At 44.0% G+C, this 25399-nt stretch overlaps 1 protein-coding gene across 1 annotated transcript in view; it reads right to left on the reverse strand.

The window, feature by feature from the left end:
• Nucleotides 1–304: 304 nt before the first annotated feature.
• Nucleotides 305–25399, reverse strand: part of FBXL16 (F-box and leucine rich repeat protein 16) — a 31584-nt gene continuing 6489 nt past the window's right edge. The window contains exons 2-9 of the mRNA XM_085861318.1: nt 24198–24620; nt 23819–23936; nt 22073–22260; nt 21366–21560; nt 20919–21235; nt 5143–5227; nt 3895–3958; nt 305–1944 (exon numbers count right to left, since the gene is read on the reverse strand). Coding sequence (XP_085717444.1) covers nt 1796–1944; nt 3895–3958; nt 5143–5227; nt 20919–21235; nt 21366–21560; nt 22073–22260; nt 23819–23936; nt 24198–24611 — 1530 coding nt within the window. The 5' untranslated portion in view covers nt 24612–24620 and the 3' untranslated portion in view covers nt 305–1795. The remainder of the gene's footprint in view (nt 1945–3894; nt 3959–5142; nt 5228–20918; nt 21236–21365; nt 21561–22072; nt 22261–23818; nt 23937–24197; nt 24621–25399) is intronic.

Genomic DNA, 25399 nt, shown 5'->3' on the forward strand with positions numbered 1-25399 from the left:
CTCTCAAATTGCCGTAGGTGGTAACCGATGATTGGCCCACCTGTTTGCTTTTTAAAATTTTTTTTATTATTTTAGCAGGGATTTCGATAACACACCGACCACCGATAACTTTTTGGTCTCGATTGAAGGGTCTGTTGCTGTTCTACTGCCTGTTGGATCTCGAACTTGACCCGGACCGTGCCCCGCACTCCGACAAAGTTCTCTTAAATTACCAAACGTTTCAGAAAAAAACATTTGTCCATAAATTGGGAATGCTTTTTCATGGGCTGTTCTCCTTATTTGTGGAATTAATTGTTTTGTTTAAAACAAAAAAAAAAGAGATGTTGGTTACGTTCAGGACCGAGGTTCGAGTACAGAAGTTTTAGCAACTTTAATCTTGCAACTTGAGTGTGTACTTTGAATTATCGATACAATGCGGACCAAATGACTGATGTAGCGGTGCTCGTCGGATTCCGATTGGTGGCCAAAAATCTGGTGCAATAGGCTGTGGAATCTGCTCCCGACAAAATGGAGCCACCGGGGCCATCTTTATTACGGATGCACAAAGAGGAGGAAGATAAAATCAAAAAAGTAATGGAAGGGGGGGAGGGGGGACGAGAGAAGAAAGAGATTCAGGGAGTGTGGACGGAAAGGAGGGTTGGTGATGGGACTTTGTGGAGAGAAAGAGCAGAGTCAAAATTATTCCATCTTTGTGCATGTAATGTGTAGATGCCCCTCTTGACCAGCTTTCTAGAAAAGGCTTGTGTTATTAAAATTTATTATTATTATTATTGCTAATATTCATTCCAAAGTCGAATATTTCTCCTTCAAAATCGAGTCTCTCCTCGTTTTTGTCCCCTTCGCCTGTCTATCTCGAGTTTGACCCGTCTTTGTCTAACCTGTTGGTGGGACAACAACTCTTGGTAGACTGGGCTGTGTAAGCCAAGATGGCCGTCTCAAACTATCAGTATCATTTCACGACTACCTTTAACATCATGGTGCTTGGGTGTGGATTTTTCTTGTGACGAGCATTTCTTCTTCCCCTGACAAAACTTTCATCATTCGGTCGGAGAAGTTTGTCATGAGAAATTTATGGGGTTTTTGTAAGTGGTCCTGAATCCTGATTCACAGAAAGTCTGAATACATTTGTTGATGTAAACTTTATCGAACACGTAAATTGCACATTGCCCCTTTTGGATGGTTTCCCATCGTTATTATTTTCTATACATTAATCATTCACTTCTCTTTGGGACTTATTCCTCAATCTCCATTTTCCTGGATTCCTCAAAATTTGAGTTATCTCGTCTTCTCGATTGATTTTTATATATATTCTCCTCTCGGCCACCTTCTCCTGAACAACTTTGTCTTGCTCAAGCGACCCCAGAAAAGCCCCCCCTCACCCCCTCCAAACAAACCACCTGCTATGTCAAGTGCAATTCCATAAGCTGTATGTCATGAGTAAACACGTCACACGTGATTATAGTACAATTCTCCTATGCCAGTCTGATCAGGGACAAGGAGGAACTCTGGGGTGAATAGGATTGAAAAGGGCGTTGGAGTGAAGGAAATGCATGAAAAGGATAGGAAATACAACTTACATTATCAGTAAATTGTGGTTGGTGTAAATTTGAGGTTGGAGGATGGAGGAGCAGCATTTAACACTGATAGATGAAAACGGAAACCATCCACAAATCCTTTTCAAAACCCCTATCCCATTACTAGAGATCTGATAGGATCGGATGTCCACAAGACAGGTCAATGGAAAATCAAGCTTGGCCTATTGGATTAGGCATCACCAAACAACAAGGCCTTGTGATCACTCGATGATGAGGCAGTGCGGGAGGTAGCGTGCCAGGTAAGGAAAAAGGTCTGGAGTGGCTCCAGGACAGTTGGTAAGCTCCAACTCTTCAAGGTCCCTCAGTTGGACAAGACCTGAAAGACCAGCTGTTGAAAGCAGGGGACAGCCTGTCCAGACACCAGGAAGAAGGTGTGGAGGGGCAAGAATGGATTAATGTGATGAAATAACAATAATATGTGTCAAATTATTTTTTAGTAGTTTGCAAAAGTTAAAAAATAATAATAATAAAAAAGGAAACCTGAAGCATTGGGAATGAAGACTGCACAAACGAGAAAGACACTTGATGGAGCGCATACCTCCGTCAGGCGAGTGGGATTTGAATTCAGGACCCAAGGATCCCAAGCCCACCACCCTAACCATTAAGCCAACACCAGGCATATAATTAAGCCTGCATGGGATAACAAAATTATTCAGTCTTTTGGCTGTCAGTAAAGTATCATTTCAGTTGATCAAGCCATTTGATTGTGTTGCACAATGTGGAATATTCGATGGACAACCATAGAAAAGCAACTGCACATGAATTATTATTCTTCAATTTGGTCAATCCATGGTATTGCCTGGTCCAAGTGCAAGGAACAGGTACCTTGGAGCCTCATAGTTTTTAAACAGGTTTTGTAGAACAACCAGGTACTCACCGTTTAGATCTGATGGCAGGGTCTATGCGGTGTGTTGTTATTACAGAAATGGGCTCAACAACGATAAACACAAAATCTGAAAGAACTCGGGGATACTTTACGCAAGAAATGGCGGAGTCCAACTTTCCACCTATTGAAAAAAACCGGTTGCAGATATGAGAGTAAGGGTCCAGCCTGTGATTTGGGCTCAGGAAGAGGTCCTACAAGATGCTGATTTTTTTTTTTGTTGTTATGCACTTGTAGACCCACTCCCGACTGTTGCGGCAGGATGGGTCATGTTATTATCCTCTCTGGGGTGTGTGTATATATATATATATATATATATATATATATATATATATATATATATATATATATATATATATATATATATATATATATATATATATATATATATATATATATATATATATATATATTACAGTAGATCCAGGATCAGGTCCATTAGTCTGTGGGGGATGTGATAAGCATAAAATGCCTCAAGAACGTCTGTACAGGTGGTTACGTCCAGACGGTGGTTATCTCCAGACATGTCTGGATGGTGGTTATGTCCGGACGGACCCTCTCCTCACACTGTCTTCCCTTGCCCTCCCCTCTTTGCTCTCCCTCCATCCTCTCCCTCCAACCTCTCTCTCCCCCCCCACCCATCTTTTTGTCCTCCTTTTTCTGTCTTCCTCCCTTTAAGTTTGGTGTTAAGCAGCAGTACCGACCGTTTAAAAATGTAATCATAATATTTGTGGTTTATTATATTTATTTACTTCTGGTAGGGTGCCCCATGAAGTTCCACGACAAGCCATTTATACACATTACCATGGCGTGTGTCCAAGGAAGAACAACCCCTTGCGGAGGTGGGGGGGGGGTGATATTATTACCTCTGCCACCGAAGGTGAAGGAGGTTACGTTTTCACCCCTTTCTGTCTGTTTGTCTGTGTGGACGATATCTCAAAAAGCTGCGGACGGATCCGGCTGAAATTTTGTGGACAGGTTGGGTGTGTGACAAGGAAGAACTGATTCAATCTTGGTGAAGATCCGAATCTGGATCTGGATGCGAGAATTATTTAATTTTCAAAGTGATTCTTCACCATTGAGAGATTGGGCCAAACATGATATTTCAAAAATGTATTGATTGGGCCCGATATGTTCTCGTGGATCAGGCATGACATGGTGGAGTTATGCGCTCGACCGTGTACCCTTCTAGTTAGTATTAATATTGTTTTGTAATCACATTAATATTATTTCATTATCATTGGTGTTGTTATTACTTTTGTAATTGTAATATAAGTAACGACCGAATGTATCGCAGTCAAAAAACAAGATGGATAAACAGCAAGTTGCGTATTTTCGTATGATAATTATCAATAAACAGTGCGTATGTCATTAACTTTTGAAGGATAGTTATTTACTTCACTTGTGTTTACACACCTGCTAAAGAGAGGACACGCAGGTTCCTCATGCTGTACAGATGTTGAAGTCCAAAATCCTGCACCTGTGCCAGCACCAGGGAAGGAGAAGCAGAATGAAGGGTCAGCCGTTGAGAGCTTGTCAAGTCCTTGGTTTCCAAAAGTGTGTTCACTTAAATTTCATAAAATAAATACACGTCTGACTATGTTCATGGCTTTCTGTCAAGAATTTTGAACAACTTACTGCAGACTAAACTCTTAAGGGCACATTAGACAAGAGTTTAAAATCCGACCGTTCATTGGTGCATGAATTGTGCCAAAACCACTGATTGAACAAAATTCCCAGTACGGGCTGATGGGATAGATTGCCTCGAGATACCCACACTTGTCTCTGAGCTGTCTCACCCGAGTTTGAGTCTTGACCTAGCTGTGAACTGACATCCTGGTATTTCAACGGCAGGGTGATTCATCAATGTGTGTGCCACCCTTTAGATGGACGTTAAACTGGGTATCCCATCTGGCGGAATTAGTCGGTGGATGATAAAGATCCTTTGGTGTCCTTCGCGAACGGTGGTCGAACCAGCGCCGGAACCGTGAACTAATTACAAAATCCTACTCGAACTCACAGGGAGCACTGCATCAACCGCACCCACACAAAATGATACGAGCCGCAACCGTGTGCTGCGTATGAAAGGAGATGAATCAAATTCTAAATCAACGTTTGTTGTCGTGTTAAATTCCGAGAGGAGGAAGCTGGGCTTGTGAAGGACTACCTTGTATCCTTTTTCTTATCACAGCACACCGGTTACAGTGCCCAATTTCTGTCCACCGGTTTGGAGGATCTGCGCAGCACCGATGGCTGGTACATCAGATTTGGAGAGCTTATGTCCACGTCACCTGTCCTTTATTAAAAAAAATAAAAATCATTCATCATTGAGCTTACAGCTGTTAAGCAACCTTGACCAAAAAAATACAAAAATAGAACTGGAGATTTCTGAGAGTGAAACAGAACATTCCAGGAAGTCAAGTAGCAAAGGAACTCAAAAAATCCTGAACTGAAATCCAAATAGTTAAACTCTCATTCTTTACAAGTTTTCAGCATTTGAAACATTCTCGATTGGGGCCTCACTCAAAAAAAAAAAAAAAAAAAAACCCATGAGAGAGTGGTCATCTCATGCAATTTGAAGATTATGTCATATGATGTGTGTGTCTGGTGTGGTTTGTGGGTAGCTGTGAAAAAAATCCACAAAAATGTCGGTTGAGCTCTAACCTGGCAGCACCAGCGCAGGTAAAGTGCTCTCAAAGATGGCATCGTGGAAAGGTAACCAAGGCCAGTGTCCGTTATCCTCACACACCTGCCGATAAACAATGAGTCAGGGACAGAAGCAACGGTATAAGAGCACATTTGCAAAGCCAGCAGCCAAAAAGAGTGCGCAAGTCCAGAATCTCAAGGTGCTCAGTACGGAGCATACACGTTCCACCCATAACATAGTATCCTGGGTTTGCTCAGCTGGAAAATCTCTGATCTCGTTCCCATGATCCGAACCCCATTATCTTTCGGCCTTCAAAAACGAGTCTGTGCCGGAAGCTCGTGCAGGCCTCCTGGGCATCAGACATGGAGCAACAGCCACTTTTCCTCAAGTGCCAGGAGCCAGAATTACCCTCACGCACAGCATGTGACTATGGAAACAGCACTGTGCTGTTATTAATAGATCGTTCTGGGAAAGCAAGAGGGCAGACTCACCGCACTACATCACTTGCTCTTACATTATTTTGAGTAATCACGCTGAACAGCATCATTATGAGAATGCACATGCTTTTGGGACGACAAGGAAAAAAACTATCATTGGCCTATAAAGTTCTGGCCTTGTACTATCAAACAGCTTTGTGCGGAGGAAACACATTCATCTTTGAGCTGTCGACTCTCGGTTTGACAGAGTCGACCCGATGATGGAATGTTGGATTTCGGCTTCATCGGCAGGTTGTTGCATCAATGGATGTGAATGCGGGTACCCGTCTGCCAGCACTAGCTATTGGATGTCGAGGATTCCACGGTGTCTTTTTAAAAGAAAATATTTTTAATACAATGTCGAGGCTCATATGAGACCTAACGCACAGAACGTACAACAAGGGGAGCAGGAGGTAAGAGGGGTGGGAGAGGGAAGGAAAAAAACAGGAACAGAGACATGAGATCTGTGGAAGGGAGAGAGAGATGGGGTGGGGTACAATCAAGGTAAAGGAAAATATGCAATCGGTAAACAAGATGGACACCACAGGGACTTTCAGGTCCTTACATGACAGGGGCTTTCAGGAAGGAAAGCAGGGAATTTCAAGGAGGTGGATTTGGGGTGGATTAGCAGGGGTAGAAAAGATCCTGGTTTTGGATGGGGGAAGATAAGAGATGGTGCTGAACAGCTGTTTTGAAGACTTGGAGGGAAGGGTGGGATTGCAGAGAGTGTGAGAGTTTGTTCCAAAGTGGGGAAAAAAAGCAAGGAAAGAGTGAAGGTGAGCAGTGATTCTTGATTTTGGTAGTTTTACCCGAAGGGGGTTGCTGGTGGACATTGAGCACCCTGTGCTAACTAAGACAGAGCAGGGTGGGGGGGGGGGCAAGGCCAGAGAGGAGAAGGTGGAAGACAGAAAGACCACTGACCTGCCTGTGATGAGAGAGCAAGAGACCCAAAGACTCAGCCTCATTGTGGGAGATAACAAGGATCCTAAATTCCTTTGTTTCCACAGCGTAAAGCTGAAAAAGGTGAGAGGCAGGAGCACCAGCCCGGATGGGAAAGCAGTACTCCATCAGGCTGTGGATGAAAGCTTTGTATGTGATGAGAAGCTCAGGTGTGCAAAGGAAGGACTTTGCACGATGGAGGATGCCCAGTCGGCGACTGGCTTTGGAGGCCAGGTTGGAAATGTGGCTTTTCCCAGGAAAGATCATGGCAGATAGTGAGACCCAGAAGCTTGAATGAAAGGACTTCTTCAAGAGGATTGTTGAGAAAGTCGATTGGGGGGGGGGCGGGGGGGGGGGTTTCGATATGGTCCTTTTGGAGTGAGAGTGAGAGTGGTCCATAGTGAGAGTGTGAGATTTGTCCAGAGTGACAGATGGTCCATTGTGAGAGTGTGAGATTTGTCCGGATTGAAAGACATGTTCCACTTGTTGGACCGGTTTGTGATTTTACCCAGATCTGCAGAGAGTGAAGAGGCTGCTACTTGCCGATCTGAGGGATGACAGATGGTACGGCAAGAGGGTGGAGTCATCAGAAAAGCGATAATGAGTTTCCAGAAGTAATGTCTTCCACAAAGAGTAGGTGATCAACACCTTGAACAAATCCCAAATCCCTGTTGAAACCTTTGGTTACACACAAACACACAAAGGATTTTAATGAAGAAAATCAGGAGAAAAATATGCAAATCATCACTCCATCTGAAATGTGCCATCACCCAATGGGCAAACGGCACTCAATGGCTGCCTCCACCCTCGGGTGAATCTCTGCAGTGTAAAAGACTGGCTCTTAATGGTCCAACGTCAGGTCAGCGCCATAGCCACAGATTATTAACCCGACTGCCTTTATCAAAGTAATCCCCTCGGTAGTTTTTGTTGCCAACGATATGGTGTTTGCGTCGAAGGTGGTGTGTGCTGATTGGAATACAAATTTGTGGATTGACAGTTCAAGGGTGAATATTGTAACGGGATGTGGTCTTGCCCTAAACGAAGAGACCTGATCTTGCCAGAGATTAATTTTTTTTTAAGTTGAAGACTCCAGTCACGGACTGTATCATCCTCATCGAGGCGAGGCCTCATATGAAACAAAAAAAAAATAACTAAAGAAATAGAGAAGTGAAGAGAAGGAAAAATAATCGAAGCATTTTTGAGGAACTGAAAACATGTCTTTTGAAAAGAGACAGGAAATAACTGTTTGGAAAGACATAAGAAGGTAAATAATTCCAAAGCTTAGTGGTGAAGGGAAAGAAACACTCTTGAGTTGCCAATGGCTACACAATAATCATTGGACATACTCGCTTGCCAAGTATGTCATGATCTCGCTGATGGTGCAGGTAGACAAGCAGCCAGTTCTCGGAAGCAGAAATCTTTAGAAAATGGAGAGAGAGCCAACATTGTGGTGTAATTCAAGTGGGTTGAGTTTTGAGGTCAGATTGGGAGAGTTGATAAGTCGGATTCCTTTGGCCTCGACTCTGTTGAGTAAATATGCTGAGCTGGAGCCTCCCCAGATGTGAGAGCCGTCTCTATACAAGGACGAATCAATCCTTTATATAATCAGAGCAACTGTTCAGAGGAGAAGAATCGTCGACATCTGAACAAGACTCCCAGGTTAATGAAAGGCAGACTTGGTTATTAGTACAATGTGAGGTTTCCAAGATAGATTTGATGTTACAGTAATACCAGGTATGCTAACTGTATTGAGTGGTAAACTTGTTGAGCCTGCAAAGGACATGGGAAAGTTGAGAAGAGTTTTAGACCGAGAAATATGAAGAAATTGAATTTTCGAAGCATTAAACCTAACTTGGTTACACTTGCCCCACTGAGATAATCATGTCCAAATCGAAATTCATAGAAAGGGTTGTGATAAAACGAGATGTATAATCGAGCAAGAGAACATGCAGCAGATGTGAAAAACATCAAGGAATGTAATGTTAAGTCATCAGCATCCGGATGCATCTGGTTATTTGGAAAAATAAAAAAACAAGGAAAAGCGTAGGACACAGAACAGAACCCTGAGGACACCGCTAAGGGTAGGGAAGGAGGAAGAGGTTAAACCATCAACAATTACAGATATAGAAAGGCTGGAGGGAAAGCAAGCTATGAGAGAGCAGCATGAAGATAGAAAGCTGAAAGATGGGAGCTTGGAGAAGAAGACCACACACGAGTACGATTTGTGAACGTCTTTGCAGCTGTGGAGGAACTTTGGAAAGGGTTTGAAACAGCAAATGGTTTACCTTGGGTAGCCTTTCATGGTTGCTTTATGCAGCTTCTTCGGCGAGAAGAGCATGGGAGGAGTAAGTTTAGTTCTGCAATCCTAGCCACCTTTGTTTAATTGATTAGGTGAGAGCTAATTGATTATTCCGTCCATTCACAGGTGAGAAATGTGGGTGGGTTTTTCTTTATTATCTATATATTGACTGCTTTTGACATTTCCACGTGGTACAAGCTTGGGAGCCTCAATGGTATGCATTTCTGTCTGCGCTGTCACTGATGATTCGCCAACAAGTGATGAAACCGGTCTGGCAGCTGAGAGCATGTGTGGCATTGGGATTCTCATGTGTGTACTCTCCAGCAGCTGAGGGGTGTGTGCAGCATTGGGATTCTCATGTGTGTACTATTTGTGAATATCTTACAGCTGTGGAGGAACTCTGGGAAGGGTTTGAAACAGCAAAGGGCTTACCTGGTGTGACCTTTCATGGTTGCTTTATGCAGCCTCTCCGGCTCGAAGAGCATGGGACTTGTATGTATGTATGTATGTATGTATGTATGTATATAGATATATATATATATATATATATATATATATATATATATATATATATATATATATATATATATATATATATATATATATATATATATATATATATATAGAAAAACTTCTAAATGAAAAGTCACAGTAAAGAAGGAAAATATCTGATAAGCTGCAGTTTGCACCCATCGGAATACCCCTTATTTGTTGAAAAATGATCCCGCAGAAACACGCAAAAGGGTTAAACAAAATAACATTGACAGCATCCTGAAACTTCTGTTGGTCAAAACAATTAATTAAAGGCCATGTATTTCTTCCTCGCAAAGAATGACCTATCTAATCTAGTACTGTACAAAACTTATTCAAATACTTAAAAACTTTATCAATTACAGTGAAGAGTGCATCCCTAACAAGTGTTGCATCCAAATTTATATACCCTCATGATAATTCATGGACTGGTGTTTGTGTGTGTGTGTTTGCGGGTTTGTCGCACCACTCCTCCTACAGTTCTGGCCCAATTCCATCCAGACTTGCTACATAGGATCAGCGTGACCCCAATTAATGTATAGTGGTGTTTTTATCTTTGCCAGTGGCCTTTGGGGGGGGCGGGGGTGGGGGTGGGGTAGTTGGGGGACGCAAATTTTCGATGTAAGTGTGTATCATGTAGCACCGCCTTCAGGTGGGGGAGGGTATTACAAGTCTCTAAAATTTACAGTACAGTATTCCTGTCCCCACGTTTTTCAGTGCAATGAGGTGTTTTGAATTATAAGCAGTAGGTATGTTTTTTTCGCTTCGTGCACGTAATCAGGGTTATTTTTATTTTGCATATACAGAGTTGTCAGTAGCCTGTACACTGCCCAAATAAAGGTATGCATCAAAATAACATGTTACATGCTAAGAAACAAGATAACCCTCAGGGTGGGTACTCTGCTCGTAAAGTTCAAAGCTCAAGAACCTCAACTGACTTAATACTTGGGAATCTTGTCCTATGTAAGAAGACCAAAGTATAAATATATGTGTGTATGGACATATGTATGTGTATATGTATGTATATATGTGTATGTATGTGTGTATATGTGTATGTATGTACATGTATGTACGTGTGTATGTATATGTACGTGTATATGTATGTATGTGTATGTGTATGTGTATGTATATATGTATATGTGTATGTGTATGTATGCATATATGCGTGTATGTGTATATGTATGTATATATGTGTGTATGTGTATATGTATGTATATATGTGTATGTATATATGTATGTATATATGTGTATGTATATATATATATATATATATATATATATATATATATATGTATGTATGAATGTATGTGTACATGTATATATGTATGTATGAATGTATGTGTACATGTATATATGTATGTATATTTATGTATGTATGTATATATGTATGTACGTGTATATGTATGTCGGTATGTGATATATGTACGTATGTATGTATGCATGTATATATATATATATATATATATATATATATATATATATATATATATATATATATATATATATATATATATAGTGGAAGTGGCCCCAAGAAGTTAATAGTGCTTAGAGTAGAGCAGTTATTTAACTTAAAGTGAAAGTTCAGTATAAGCGTAAAGTAATTAATTGTGATATTAGATATGCGTCCCTTTTATGTCTTGTTAGACAGCCACCTGAATCTAAAAGCTATATCTGTATCAAAAATTCTGGACCTGTGTCTGTATCAAAAATTACCAAACCTTTTCATCAAATTTTTACCGTTCTACCCTCTGTAATCTGTGTTCTTGTTAGTGTTTCATAAGGCCGGCAGCACTAGTTTCAGCAGAAAACACTATCCAGGCCATTGCAACCAGGTTGTGATGCCTCAGAGCTTCAGGATTGGAGGCCGTGGAGATGTTCCTCCACCCACCTGACTGAAGCAGCATCCATGGGTGAGTGAGAGGGGAGGGGCATGATGCTTCTTCCGTGATGCATGGAGCCGAGGCTCTGAAGGCGGGTGTGCAGTGAGGAAGACAGAAGTTTCCCTGAGTCAGCACAAGAGAAGCTGTGCTCCTTGGCCCTCTGTTCCGACCAGAGCCACACCATTGCCTGTGCCAGAGCCACACTCTAACTCCTCTCCTCCGGGCTAGACACCACGGGAATGGCATGGGACGTTCTCCAGCCCAAGCTGCTGGGATTGTGGTGGAACTCATCTTGCAGATTTTCAGGTTTGGCCCACCAACTCTCTTTGGTCTTGTCCTTTCCGCTTTGTCTCTCTCACATCATGTATCTGACCAGGCTCTAAAGCATAGGCTAATGAAGGAATCCCAATCATTTGTTTGGTCCTTGACACATCTTCACTCGTGGGTAAGGGGTTTATTTAATATGCACCATTATTGCTTCTTTTATGTTCCCCTCCCCATGCCATTTGTAATTAAATATACTTGGACTCGGGGTGAATTCTGGCTGTCATGGTTTTTTTCTTGGGTTATTAACAAAAGACCTGTTGAGCGATTGATTGGCCATGGTGATTCAACACCACACACCCAGAACACGTCTAACATGAGGCTCGTTCAGCCTATTTGGCATAAACTGTGCGACGCCTGGTGTTGGCTCAGTGGTTAGGGTGGCGGCTTTGGATCCACGGGTCCTGAGTTCAAGCCCCGTTGGGCCACTGAATTAATACACACCAGGGGGTTGACTCAACCTGTCATCCTTCTGAGGTCGGCAAAGTGAGTACCAGTTTGCTGGGATATTTGAGCCATTCGAGGTCCGAAAATCTTCTATGGCAGCGGGTAGATGAGGCACGAATTAGCGACTGCTAATATACTTGCAGAAGGGTATGAAGTGCACTCCGCCTTAGGGGAGAGACCGGTTCAAGCGAACACCGCGATCTACAATAGGACTGGAAACCACTGTAGATTATTTCTGCCACCGAGAGGCAAAATGCCCGAGTACACTCGATCAGATGATGATGATGTGCGATGCCTGATTGGTATAACACTGGGCCAATTCGGACTTCCAATCTGCATGATATTGCGGCCTTGGACATGTAATCCATTCAACAGGGAAGACTCCAAAGCGGTCGACCGTTACAGTCCCATTGAGATGACTTACTGGATTCGAACCAGGCAACTGGGATGACTACAACTATATATATTGTTGCGGTTCTGCAAAACCTCATGCCTCTAAGGCAATGGCAATCAACATCCAGGCCGTGGCGAGCCGGATGGGCAAATGAGACCGTTTTCCGGTTGCGGGAGCCTGGCAGGGCATGGCTTGGGCCGCTATGGCCCAATAGAGGAGCGGGATTTGGGTCACAGCACATCGACTTCGGATCATCACCTCACCCTTTGCCTGGGGCTTATAAAAGGAGCACAGAACCGCTCGCTCTCTGCTTCACCCTCTTCTTCTCTGCTCCTCTTGGCTCTGAGTTGGCTGCTCCTCGTTGCCTCTGCCCTTCGCTGGCTCTTCACTCACGGTTGGTGTGTGACTCAGACGTGCTTATTCCTGAGGACCAGTGCAGAGCACACGTTGCCACGAGCCCTAGCAATGTGACTAAGCCGGAGATAACGTGCCAACTCTCTCAGTGGGAACATTCAAGCGGAGCGTCCCATGGAGGTACACGCTACACTAGCAGACCTATGCACGACTGGGTTAGGGATCTGTCGCCTCACGCATCTTCTTTCCTCTCTGTCTTTCCACCCCTCGATCTCCTCCCCTTTGGACACATAAAAGAGCATCAATACTGACTCGCAATCCCATTTTCCTTGGGCAAGATACTGCATCCCCATATTGCACGACACCACACCTTAGACACCAGTATTTCTCCCTCCTACCTCTCCCTAAGGGTCCTGGGTTGCGTTGGTCAGCCGACCACGCCAGGTATGGCGAGGCCGTTTGACCTCATCTGCTCTCTTTCTTTCTGAACTACATCTAATCTTCCTCGGGTGTGTGTGTGTGTGTGTGTGTGTGTGTGTGTGTGTGTGTGTGTGTGTGTGTGTGTGTGTGTGTGTGTGTGTGTGTATGTATGTGATGGCGCCTGTTATAGCACAAGTTAAGATTATCGAAGTGATAACGGGATAAGTCTGTTCTGTGTCTGCTTTTGTAAATTGCTTGCCTTTGTTGCACCCCACAAATTCCTTTCTATCCTTGCTGTACATAATACACCCATTCACTGTGCCACATACCTTTCCTCGCTTGATTGTAAATAAATGCTTGCATAGAAATGTTCCCAGCTCGTTTTCTTCTTTTCCTTCATTGGTCCAGCATGGTTCGTGTTCTAGCTTAGCTGGGCCGTTATCCCCCGAGGATCTGTTTTTCTCTCCGGTACATTCTTGGCAGTTATGCTCGGCTGCATCGAATCCGGTAAGGTGATCCGGTTTGAACAAGGCGTGCCAAGGGTGTGTCCCCTGGTATTTAGATCACGTGACCTTTAGGTAAACGGTATTCATTACACGGAGGACCCTAAATCACGTGGTCGAGTTATTGGCGTTCACGGTTGATTAGCGACAAAGTTATTCATGTACGATGGCCTGCGATTCTGGAGATTCCGGTGGGAACCCGAGGTAGCTTCCCCTCTTGTGGTCTTCTCACCCCTGACCCCAGATCAGCAACAATATAAATAAATAAATATGTATATATGTATATATATTTATGTGAAAAGAAGAAAACGAGTTGGGAACATTTCTATACAAAGCATACATTTAGAATCAGGCGAGGAAATGTATGTGGCACAGTGAATGGGTTTATTATGTACAGCAGGGATAGAAAGGAATTTGTGGGGTGCGACAAAAGCAGACAGAGCAGACTTATCCTGTTATATCTTTACAATATCTTAACTTATGCTCCGACAGGTGCCCCCCCCCCCCACAAACACACACACACACACACACAAACACACACACACACACACACACACACACACACTAAAGATTAGATAACAAGAAGGAAGGAGAGCAAATGAAGACTAACGGCCTCGCAATACCTGGCGTGGTCGGCCACCCACGCAACCCAGTACACTTTGGAAGATGCTCCGCTTGAGCTATCCCACCTTAAGAGTCGGCATGTTATCTCCTGCTTAATCACTTTGCTGGGATTCATGGAAATGTGTGCTCCGCACTGGTCCAGAAGAACGTTTGTCGCCTACCAACCTTGAGTGCAGATGCAGCAACAGGCAGACAACGAGGAGTGGTGAAGAGAGGGTGGAGTAGAGAGGTGAAGAAGTGGGCAAGGCAGACAGGTAGAGAAGTGGGCTCGGCAAGCAGGTGGATAAAGAACAGAGAGAGAGAGGGCGGACGGCTTCGCGATACACCTTATGTAAGCCCCGGGCGAAGGGTGGGGCGATGACCCGAAGCGACGTGCCGTCACCCGAATCGTGCTCCCCTATTAGGTCCCGGCCCTGCCCTGCCAGGCTCCTGGAGCCAGAAGCAGTCTCATTCGCACATCCAGCGCGGCATGGTCCGGAGCCTTGCACCAAACTCCCAGACCATGTTCTGGAGACTGGACGAGGGTCGTGTCAGTCCCGCATGCCCATTCGGGGCATCCCTGGCAAGATGCGGTTGGTGCTGTTAACGTGCTTTGCTTGTCCCCACATCATGCGGTCGAGTGGCCTGGGCCACACAGCATGCCTCTGCTTGGTGGCAAACTGCATTGATGCGGAGGTGCGAGGAGGCACAGGATGACTTTTCCCATGTGCGGGAGATGCTAGTGGTCGAGGTGGTGAGCTTTTGGTGAGCAAAAGGTTTTAGCAAGGTGAGATGCCATTGTAAATTGGCACGCAGAGTTGAATGAAAGGGCACGCCATGTGCGCACCGGGCAGTGAGTTTGTTTATGTGGCGATTCTTTCATAGGTGGCTGCCTGGATGCTGCGCCTGATTCAATTTGCACCATGGTTAAAAGGAAAGGGTTGAAATGGAAATCGGAATTGAAAAGAAGATATAGATATAATTATTAGACCCACGCAACGCACTTCGTCCTGTTAACTCACTCAACATGAGGGGAAGGTCTGACTGCACGAAGACTAACAAAATAACTGCCTAGGGATCACTGTATGTTGGGTACCATTGCCTTAAAGGCATGCAATTTTGCAGAACTGTAACTATATATATATATATATATATATATATATATATATATATATATATATATATATATATATATATATATATATATATATATATATATATATATATATATGTTCACGAAAAAATAAGTGACCACTATATTCGTTATTGTTGTGTGTTTGTATGTCTGTCTGTATGTCTGTCTGTCTGTCCCGAGCATAGCTCCGTGGGTTTTGATCTGATCCTGATAAAATTTTGGGGGGAGGTTTATATCATGATCTAGTTGTATTTTCCTGAGAATGGGCGTGGTGCTCCCATTATGGGCGGAGCCACGCCCAAAAGACGTGTTTTTAGGGGGTAGCCGATTTGAATTTGCATCTTCTCCTAGGGGGTTTGTCGAATCTGGCAGGGTTTCGGTATTTGGTTAGCCCAATGGCACTTGCATAGCCCAACGGAGCTCGATTTTTTTTATTTAATTTTTTTTCATTTTCATCCCAAGGTCAAGGCCACAAGGTCAAGGTCACGAACTTAGAAAATTGCGAATTTTGTTTTTAGGGGGTAGCCAATTTCAATTTGCATCTTCTCCTCAGGGGGTTGTCGAATCTGGTAGGGGTTTTGTTATTTGGTTAGCCCAATGGCATCTGCATAGCTCCACGGAGCTCGATTTTTCATTTTCGTCCCAAGGTCAAGGTCAGGAACTTAGAAAATTGTGATTTTGTCATAAAAATCCATCTTCTCCGATGGGTTTGTCGAATCTGGCAGGGGTTTCGGTATTTGGTTAGCCCATTGGCACCTGCATAGCCCCACGGAGCTCGATTTTTTTTTGTCCCAGGGTCAAGGTCACAAGGTCAAGGTCATAAGGTCACGAACTTAGAAAATTTCGAATTTTGACATAAAAATCATACGACCACCCAAACTTTGAGAGCTCGGATGACAATATTTTTTATGCATAATTTTGAGGTCATTCCCCACCTAAAGTCTTGCAAGCATTTTGCTCTATCTCGAACGCCTCACCCATGGCGCCTCACTCACCCCTTCAAGTTTGTTTTTACGCTGATTTCATCAAAGTATGGATAATCCGAGGAGTGTGAAATGCCATATAGCCTATATGACATTATATTGTTCCTGTAATGTTCCAGAGGAAGTTTTGCACCAAAGGTCATAATCCTTGACCTTTGACCTTTAAAGTTCACAAAGGTCAAATTTTCAAAGTTGTGGGAATCGAACCGGGTTTTCGATCTTCTTTGACGAACTAACTCCAATAAGCTATAGCACGTATCCTGTTTTCTTATTTTAATGTCCACAACATTGTTTTGTGACCTTTAAAGGTTATGCAAAGGTCAAATTTTAAAGTTGTTGAACGAAACCGGGTTTTCGACATTTTGCAGCGAATAACCTGTCACTCGTACCACATCATGTTGATCATTTTTATAACTTGGTCAAATATTATCACATTGTCTCATCCTTGACTTCTGAAACAATCTACATCGTCAAATACCGCTCGTGAACCATCGTCGTCTTCAGACTTGTACATATATTTTTCACGGATATGGCTTCAGGGTTAAATGGGAGTAAATTATCAGTTATTTCATAGTACATGTTTGGCAGAAGAGGATGTAATTAATGTACTGGTGAGGCGATATCAAATGAAGTGTTTCGGAAAGCTCTTGTCCTCTTTTTGAGTTTCGTGAAAAAATCCTCCTCTTTTTAAAAATGTTTTGTGGTTAGAAAATGTCTGTGTCTAAGATCCCATTTCCCCATCGCTATGTTTTATGTGCTTTTTCCCGATGTGATTTGTCTGTATATGTCTTTTCCATTAACAGCGCCAAGGGTCCACATGGCCTAGAGGTGAGAACTGTGCATAGTGCTAAGTGGAGCATGCAGTCAGGGCAGGTAGGTGCATGTGGCACCAGCAATGCCAGGAGCCATATCTGCGTGCACGGCTTGCATGCGGGCTGAACACGGGGGACCACGCCACTCCAGAAAAGGTGGGGGAGACTGTCCACATAGAGTGGCGAATGAGCATGCAACCAGCAGACAGATGTGCCACCCAAAGGAGAGTTAATAAAAGTGCATTCAGGTGATGCAAAAGCTCTCTTTGCACCCATGATTCGTTCTGGTCCTGGTGATGATTCTTTCTTTGGACGTTCCCTAGCCCCTTGCTTCATGCCCTGAGAGTCGCCATGAGAAGGATGACCCCAACCGCTCTACATTTCTGGTGGGATAAGCTGCCCGGATGGATAAGCAACTTGGACCGAGCATGTTGGACCGTTTTGGAGCTGAAAGCCAGGTGCAAGGGAGCGAGGTCACGTGCAAGGTTCTGTTGTTCTCTGTCTAAGTCTCTCTCTCTCTCTCTGTCTCTCTCTGTGTCTCTCTCTGTCTCTCTCTCTCTCTGTCTCTCTCTCTCTGTCTCTCTCTGTCTGTCTCTCTCTGTCTCTCTCTCTCTCTGTCTCTCTCTCTCTGTCTCTCTCTGTCTCTCTCTGTCTCTCTCTGTCTCTGTCTGTCTCTGTCTGTCTCTGTCTGTCTCTGTCTGTCTCTGTCTGTCTCTGTCTGTCTCTGTCTCTCTCTGTCTCTCTCTGTCTCTCTCTGTCTCTCTCTGTCTCTCTCTGTCTCTCTCTCTCTCTCTCTCTCTCTCTCTCTCTCTCTCTCTCTCTCTCTCTCTCTCTCTCTGTCTCTGTCTCTGTCTCTCTCTGTCTCTCTCTCTGTCTCTCTCTCTTTTTCTCTCTCTCTCTCTGTCTCTGTCTGTCCTGTCATGAGTAAGATAACATGAGTGTTATCAGGCCGAGATAATTAAGTTTTTTTATGGTTCCAAGGGCGTGGGGATTATTTTTATTCATTGATTCGTGCTTGATTTATCATCCCTTGCAGCCATGTTCTGATGACAAATGGCAACAAATGGAAGATAGAATGAGAGCTAAAGCAAAAATTAGGGCAATTGGAAATTGATTCAAAAATTCATGAAATTTCCATTGGAATAATTTTGGTTGAAGAGAAATTAGGGAGTAAGACCCCAAGAGATGAAATTGGATCTAGAAAGAGCAGATTTAGTTATTAATAACTTGGAGCTCCATCGTGTTTGTGTGGATGCCAACTTGCACTGGTAGAACAAAGAGATTGTACAAGTAACTGAGCAATGTGGGGACCTAACGGGCAGAATAGAGGTGTTGGAGTCCCACATAGCCATGCAACAGCAGGCTTTCCAGGAAAAGGGGTTAGTGAGAGCCCCGGCTGGTTGACTTGGATGTAGGTGCTATAACAGGGGGGCAGCTGATCACTCATGACTGTCAGATAAGGGACGAGGTTTCTCAAGTGCAGGAGCAGCTGAGAGAAGAGGAAAGGAGCTCACTGAGAAGTCTTCCAGAGGAGGTGAAGTTGACCTAGGAGACCATTGCTAGCAGCTGTGTTTGAGCACCTGATGGTTCCAGATTATTTGAGGAATAGCCTACGGGGAATTTAACCCGAGGGCTGCATTCGGACTATAGCAAGACAGGTCAGCTAGCATTGGGAAATATTATTTCCCTGCCAAATTTTGATGGACCAGGAAGCATCCAGGCTTCCCTGACACAATTTAAATGTGTGGTTCCGATAAATAATTGGTCTGAGCTGGACTACAAAAGGAATCTGGTGGCAACTCTGTGGGGACCAGTCACCGAGCTTTTAAATATGGTTCCAAAACAAACGTCTTATGACTGCAACATCTGTGCCACTTTAAACCACAGGTTTGGACTTGCCTGTGTTAAGCATATGTAATAAGTAGGCTAAAGCTGTCTGATGTGGCCCAGATATGTGGATGGGCCAAGTAATTTTAGCCAAGGTTCGGTAAGATCCTCTTGTCCTGTGCTGCCCTTGTCTGACCTTATGAGAGGTAGGTGCTCCGTGCATCTCTGACAATGACATGGCCTACTTGCAATTCAAGTCGTGCACCGAGTTACGTCATCCCTCTGGCACACCATTGTGGGGGGGGGGGGGGAAGAATAATCTCTGGCCATCTGACATTCAATGGGTGGGGGGAGTGCCCTCCAGTATGGCCATCCTGAGTAGTGGTGAGGAAGGCAACGTGCCCATTGGCCCACACTGGTTGGTGGTCAAGGCACTGATTGGTTCAGGATCGGCATTGTCGATTGGCTGAAACGATCTACCTGTGAAAGCATGGATCACCATTGGCCGACACCATCCGGGCACTGATGGCAACACCTTGAGGGTGGAGAAAGTCGATATATATATATATATATATATATATATATATATATATATATATATATATATATATATATATATATATATATATATATATATATAGGTGAACGGGCAGGAAGCCAGAGTGAGCCGCCACATATATATATATATATATATATATATATATATATATATATATATATATATATATATATATATATATATATATGTGGCGGCTCACTCTGGCTTCCTGCCCGTTCACTGAGACGTACGCTATTTTATGAAGTTTGCCACCTCTATGCAAAGATAAGTTGCTGTATTCCTTCCAGGGATGAATAGTCAGCTCTTTAATCATCTCATCTGGTTGTCTGGATGTTTGACTGTGTGTTCGGCACTTTAGGGATTTAATTGAACGTTTTGTAAGAATCGCTTAATTTATATTGGCTGTTGTCTGATAAGAAACCTGAGATTTTTTTCAAGTTTCTGAAGATTACAAAACAAACTACGATGACACTTGGAAGAGTGCACACCTCTGCCAGGCTGAACAGTTTACGTTTTGTATCCCACTGATAGGCTGGATCTGGATCTGGACCTGAATCAAAATCGAATCGGCTTGTTCTTGTCACCGAACCAACTCATCCACCTCGATTTGTCACAACTCATCCACAACTTTTTGAAATATCATGCTATATATCGTTTTTGTCCCAAATCTCTCAACGGTGAAGAATCACATAAACGATTAAAAAATTCTCGTATCTGGATCCGGATCTTCACCAAAATAGAATCGATTCCTGCTTGTCACACACCAAACCTGTCCACCAAGTTTTGTCCAAATCTGTGCATAACTTTTTGAGATATCCTGCTCACATACAGACAAACGGACTGATGGACATACAGGGGTAAAAAGATAACTTCCGTCCACCTTAGGTGGCGGAGAAATGATGATTAAATCTGATCATTTTAACTGGTGTCTTTCACCAGTTTGAGTGAAACCCATTGAAAACTCTCGCAGTCATAAGAAGTGACAAAAAGTAATAAGGTTGTGTGTATGCTACTTACGTGAAAGTTTGAAGGTTATTGTTTGAATAAGAGCTAATCTACGTGACGCGACATTCCATGAAATAACTCTCCATGATTATTTGTTTCCTCAGCATGAGCTTCTCTGTTTGATATTGTTAGTTAAGATGTCTACACAGCATAAATGGCGTACCCCACTCGTTTAAGCAGTATCTCACTTTCACAATTTGCTCATCAATCCCAACCACTTGCTCTCATGACTATGAACCCTGATTTCTGAAATTAATCTTTAAGCTTATACATTGTTGGGTTATCAAGTAATCTTTTCCCACCTGTCGAGGACAATTTCTTGCAGACCAGGAAGCTCGCAGGCGAGGGCCTCTAGGGTGATATCACTGAGCTGGGGACACCAGGACAGGTCAAGGCTACGCAAGTTACGCATGCCTGATACAACCGCTTCCACACCTTCGTCTGTCAATTTTGAGCAACCTGATAGGCTAAGCGTCCGCAGCACAGGTAGGCCACGGCTCAAGCTGGCAGCACCCCGGTCAGTTACTTCCCAGCAGGAGTGTAACTGCAAAAGGCGTAGAGCAGGCAGGCCCGGGCGCGACGAGAAACAAGCAAGCCCGGCATCTGTTACATGGTATGCCTAAAAAAGAAGAAGCAAAGTTGTCAGGTATTGGTCTCAGTTGTTGGGCACTTGGGTGATGTACATTGAGTGAAAGGATAAAGGTAAGGCACACCGAATGGTCCTTATCACTACATGCTGGCTGCTCTACCTGCAGGCTGAGTTCTGATAGGCGAGGCAGCAAGTGGGTGATGGCTGCTATGGCGTCATCAGCAACATTGATGCAGTCACTGAGGCTGAGAGCTTCAAGGCGCCCATTTAGTCCAGACCACAAACCTGCTTCAGTGAAGTCATTACAACCAGAGAGTTCCAGCCTGACCAGATCTTGCATCTGCTCCAGAAGCACCTGTGCATATGCATTGTAGATAATTCATACAGGAAGAGATGCATTTGTAAACAGAGAGAATTTTTGATGTATCGAGTAAGGTGGACAAAAATTATCTCTTCCCTCCCCACTGCCCTCCTCTCCTCCTTGGTCTTTTTTCAGTGCACAGTGCTGAACATTTTTCATTTTAAATTGCTTGCTATCGCATCATCCAGAGAACCGTGAGGTGTAGAAGCTCTAGATACCAAACATATAACCAGGACTAGAGGTTATGCAGTGGAGGTGGAGGTGGTGAGAGCTGGGGGGGGGGAGAGGGGGGAATCATCTGCCCCACTTTTCCCAACAGTAATATCTTTCCCCAACTTATACTCATGGTCAGGACTATTACAGCATCTTATCATAATTGTGCTTTCAACATCTGAAATTACCATTCCATGTTATTCAAAGTGCATGTTCCACAAGCTAGATATCCTCAATGTTCCCCAGGCTCCTCACATCACATCTCCGATCATCAAGGTTTCCATGGTACTTGCCTCCAGGCCAGCATCAGTGATGGTCGATCTCTTGAGGCTGAGTGAGCGTAGACCGCGCTTGGCCAGAGGGTAATTGTCGATGAACTCACAGATGTCCAGGTCGGAGACCCCCACGAGGCAGAAGGAGTCAAAACCACAGCGAGAGAAATTGTTCAGGCTGACAAACTGCTTGTCTGAATGATTGCCATCTGTTCGGGTAAAATGAGTGTGATATGGAAAAAACTTACAGAAGAAATCTTCATTTTGCTAAAGCGACATTGAAATTCCCCTCATAGCACAAGCTCAACTTTCAGGTTAAAAGTAAACTCTAAATTCCGCTGCCCTCAGCTAGATTTGAACTCACAACCTCTGATATTATTTCAATGTCCTACCACTTTCATTTCAAGGCCTATGTTATCTACCTACACATTTGGTTTGTCTTTCACTGACTACTACTATAGCCTGGTGTTGGCTTCGTGGTTATGGTGGCTGGCTTGGGATCTTGAGGTCTTGAGTTCAAGCCCCCCCGTCACACCATTGAATTAACCCCAGGTGAGTTGACTCAGCCTGTCATTCAACCTTCTGAGGTTGGAAAAATGAATACCAGCATGCTGGTAATGGAGGTGCAGCATCAGCAGCATAGTCGTGCCCCCAAAAAATGATAGCTACCTGGCAGCCAACCTACCATACACAAGAAGAAGAGGATCATGATGGTATCCTACTTGTATCCCCTTTAAATCCCCCTTTTGTGTTTGCTTGTTTTTTTTTTTGCCTCCATATGATGTTGTTGGGATCTTGGGGAGAGCCATCTATTTCGAAATACACTGATGCGGTCACCGAGGTTGTGGGGAGTTGGTAGGGAGAGCCAAATGAGAAAAGGAAGAGAAGGGCGGATGATAGGAAGGATGAATCAGGGTGTAGGAATTGTGGGAAAAGAATGAGTAATGTTTGAGAAGAGTAAGGGAAGGGAAGAGGCATGCGTGGAGCACATGTGGTGGGGATCATTTTGTTGGGATGTGGCTATTTCTTGCTATAAAGATAACTTAAAAAAATAAAAACTAAGTGTATGTTCTCTCAGTGACGTCAGGACTTTGTGGAATCAAGTTTGTAGACAATGATGAAACATCAACGCACCATGTGACAAAAAATAGCTTTGGGCTTCTTGGAAAACGATTCAGCGAAAGACAAATAAGTTCTGCATGCTCCGAGATGTAGCGCCCCCTGCTGGCATTGCACCAGGATGCCGGTGTTTCGTGAGCGTGCCACCTGCTGAGCACCTTTGTTACGATGTCTTGCCAATAATGGCTAATAACTTGTTTCTTCCAGGCTTTTGGGCATCTAATGTAGAGACTTTACTGGATTTCCTAATGTTTATTGAGAAAACCCTTCTCATTCATAGATTTGGGTGCAGCACATGACTGCTGGCTGCGTCATTTCTGGCAGCATGGCAGTGCCCCTGGAGGTAGAGCAGGAATTTTGTTTTTTTCTAGGCCATCAGCCCACAACAGTCAACTCTTGGAAAGGCATTGTGGGATATTTACAACGACCAGCGAATGCTAGCAGGAGGGACAATCATCGTAGTGACCCTCGGATGGATGGTAAACTCGGTTATGTAATGGCCACCTGTAAAGCACCAGGATATTCGTTTCTAGCCGGGTTGGGTATCGAACCCACAAGAGATAGCTCAAACGTGAGTTTGTTACCAATGTGCTGTCCTGCCATCCAAAACCTCCCGGTGAAATTGTGTCGCATTCCTGGGGTACTCACCTAGAGGGACAGTCAAATTGTTGGGAGAGCAGCGATACAATTCGGAGCAATGCAGAACCGGGGTTATTCCCTCCCAAAAGCATGGTTGGTATAACACCTGGCACCACACATGGCACACCTGCAAACACAGACAAACATTCCTTTCTATATCCATCTAAATTGATGCTTCGGTCGAGCAATTTCCAGATTCTGTGAATCGTGATTTGGCAGAAATATCCATCGCGTCCAATAAACATGCATGGACGCACGCACGCACACACAGGTGTCGCTTCACAACCAATCACAGGCACCGCAGGAAAACAGGTGACTTCTTTCACATATATTCTCGAGATTTCAGGCAATCCATTGAAGTGTCACATGAGAATTTTTTTTATTTTACCTGAGCCAGTCCGCGTCTTTCTCCACTGTAAAAGTACCAGAAGAGGCGCGTAAGAAATTTCTCATTGAGCAACAGCTCACACTGGGCAGTGCTGGAAGATGCAGCAGACGAGGTGGACGTACAGACAGACGGACCAGAGAGGGTGGGTGGACCCACGGGGGGTTGTGTGGAGGATGGACTGATGGTGGTGAGGATGTGTGCTTGAGAGCTTGTTGAGGAGGGGGTTGCATGTGAAGATGAAGTGGAAGAGGAGGAGAGTGGGGATACGAGAGAAATCGTCGCTGTTGAAGGCGTCGAAGATATAACGTGTTGTCTAGGCCGGGTCCCTGGTGTACCCTTGGTAATGCTGGCTGGCCCATTACACACAAGACCATTGCGGATGACTGGGCCACCTGTGCGCTCTGCCTGCGCCATCAAGCTGAGCTGCAGGAAACGAGAGAGAGAGAAAGGAGATGGAACCATCATGAGAGATCTACAGAGATCGACGAACAAGTACCACGACCCGCAGGTCATCCAGCGTGCAACGGTCACCTGGGTTTCCTGCTGCTACTATCCTGTAAAAGCACAGAAATGCATACAGATATCACCAAGGGGGGATGCATCATAGAGTGCATTCTCCAGTGGTGGAGGCGTTAAGCCGGCTGTCCCATGTGCTTGCATTATATCAAAGTTAAACATCCAATGATATCGAGTGCTCCACTGGGACACAGTATCATGTATACATACATTGAAACGCCTTGCTGTAATTAACAGTCGGATCGGTGGATCCTTGAGCAAGTTAAAGCAAACCTCAAACATAAAAGTAATTTGTTGAATGAATGCGTGGTTATTGGGGAAAGGAGGGATAGGTGGTGCGGGTGAGGGAGAGGTTTTGAGGTTGCAAATAGTGAACATAAATACCGAGACAAATAGACGATCCACATACCATTTCACATCGTCTATATATAATAATAACGGGGTATGCTTACACATTGTATGAAATAACGGACCGAGCAAGCTTCCCCATTGTCTCGGATCGCTCACCTGGATTTTTTTCATTTATTTACTTTCATTTATTTATATTTTCATTTATGGATCCCTTCCGATGGTTCTGTGATTTTTTTCCCAGTGTATGGACGTCGATGTCCTCGGCATGCAAAATGTCAGCTTTCAACATCACGTGGAAGGTACCGATCTTTAATATCAGTCAGTCAGTGGTTAAA

Source organism: Eptatretus burgeri, chromosome 17, assembly GCF_056783735.1.
Source record: "Eptatretus burgeri isolate ZD-2024b chromosome 17, Ebu_testis_v1, whole genome shotgun sequence".
NCBI lineage: Eukaryota > Metazoa > Chordata > Myxini > Myxiniformes > Myxinidae > Eptatretus > Eptatretus burgeri.